Source organism: Petaurus breviceps, unplaced genomic scaffold (genome assembly GCF_028583685.1).
Source record: "Petaurus breviceps papuanus isolate PSGF00001 unplaced genomic scaffold, PetGlider_PUasm1.0 173, whole genome shotgun sequence".
Taxonomy (NCBI): domain Eukaryota; kingdom Metazoa; phylum Chordata; class Mammalia; order Diprotodontia; family Petauridae; genus Petaurus; species Petaurus breviceps.
The window spans coordinates 11,421,887-11,422,558 of NW_027185759.1; the positions used below are offsets into that span (position 1 = coordinate 11,421,887).

The 672-nt window shown below is 64.6% G+C and overlaps 1 protein-coding gene across 2 annotated transcripts in view; it reads right to left on the reverse strand.

Annotated features, from left to right (window-relative positions):
- SCLY (selenocysteine lyase) overlaps positions 1-297 on the reverse strand; it is a 19,056-nt gene extending 18,759 nt beyond the window's left edge. For both annotated transcript variants that reach the window (XM_069083414.1, XM_069083413.1), the window contains exon 1: positions 54-297. In XM_069083414.1, the coding sequence (XP_068939515.1) occupies positions 54-280 (227 nt within the window). In that variant the 5' untranslated portion in view covers positions 281-297. The remainder of the gene's footprint in view (positions 1-53) is intronic.
- Between the last annotated feature and the right edge of the window lie 375 nt (positions 298-672).

Genomic DNA, 672 nt, shown 5'->3' on the forward strand with positions numbered 1-672 from the left:
TTTCCCAAGTACCCCCCCACCGCAGGCTTCAGTTCTCCGGCCGCCCCACGCACCTCTCTCGGGGGCGGGTCTCTCCTCCGCCGTTCTCCCCGGTAATGGGTAGGGTCCCCGCTCCCGTCCTCATCGCGGTGCCTGCCGCCGCTCCCTCCATGCTGGGCGCCCAGCACCCACCAGACTTTTCCCCGAGCCGGGGCAGACAGTTGCCGAGGAGGGGCGCGCTGATTGGCGGAGGACCCCGCTCCAGCCAATCATCACGCGGCTTCCCGGCCTTCCTCCCCATCCCCCATCTCGGGGACCGACTGCAGGCCTCCGGGCGAAGGAGGTGGGGACGGGCGAGTCTCGGTACGAGAGATGATTGGCTGACGGTAGCTCTTCCAGCCAATCATAGTTCCGCCATTGACTTTTCTCCCCGCCTCCCTCCCGATCTCTCCTGGGCTGACGTGCAAACTCACGGTCGGAGCTTGGATTGGCTAGCGGCCGCCCCTCTAGCCAATCACTGCCGTGCGCCCCTTGCATCGGGACAGTTAGACTGAAACTAGCAAGAGAGGAGAGAGAAATGAGAGCATCCTCGATCCGAGAGCTAACTGGATAGTCTCGCCACCACACTAGCCAATGGTCACGAAACTCTCCGCACCCTCTGCGGAGGCTGAGGGGGAGCTGGGGGAGCAGCAG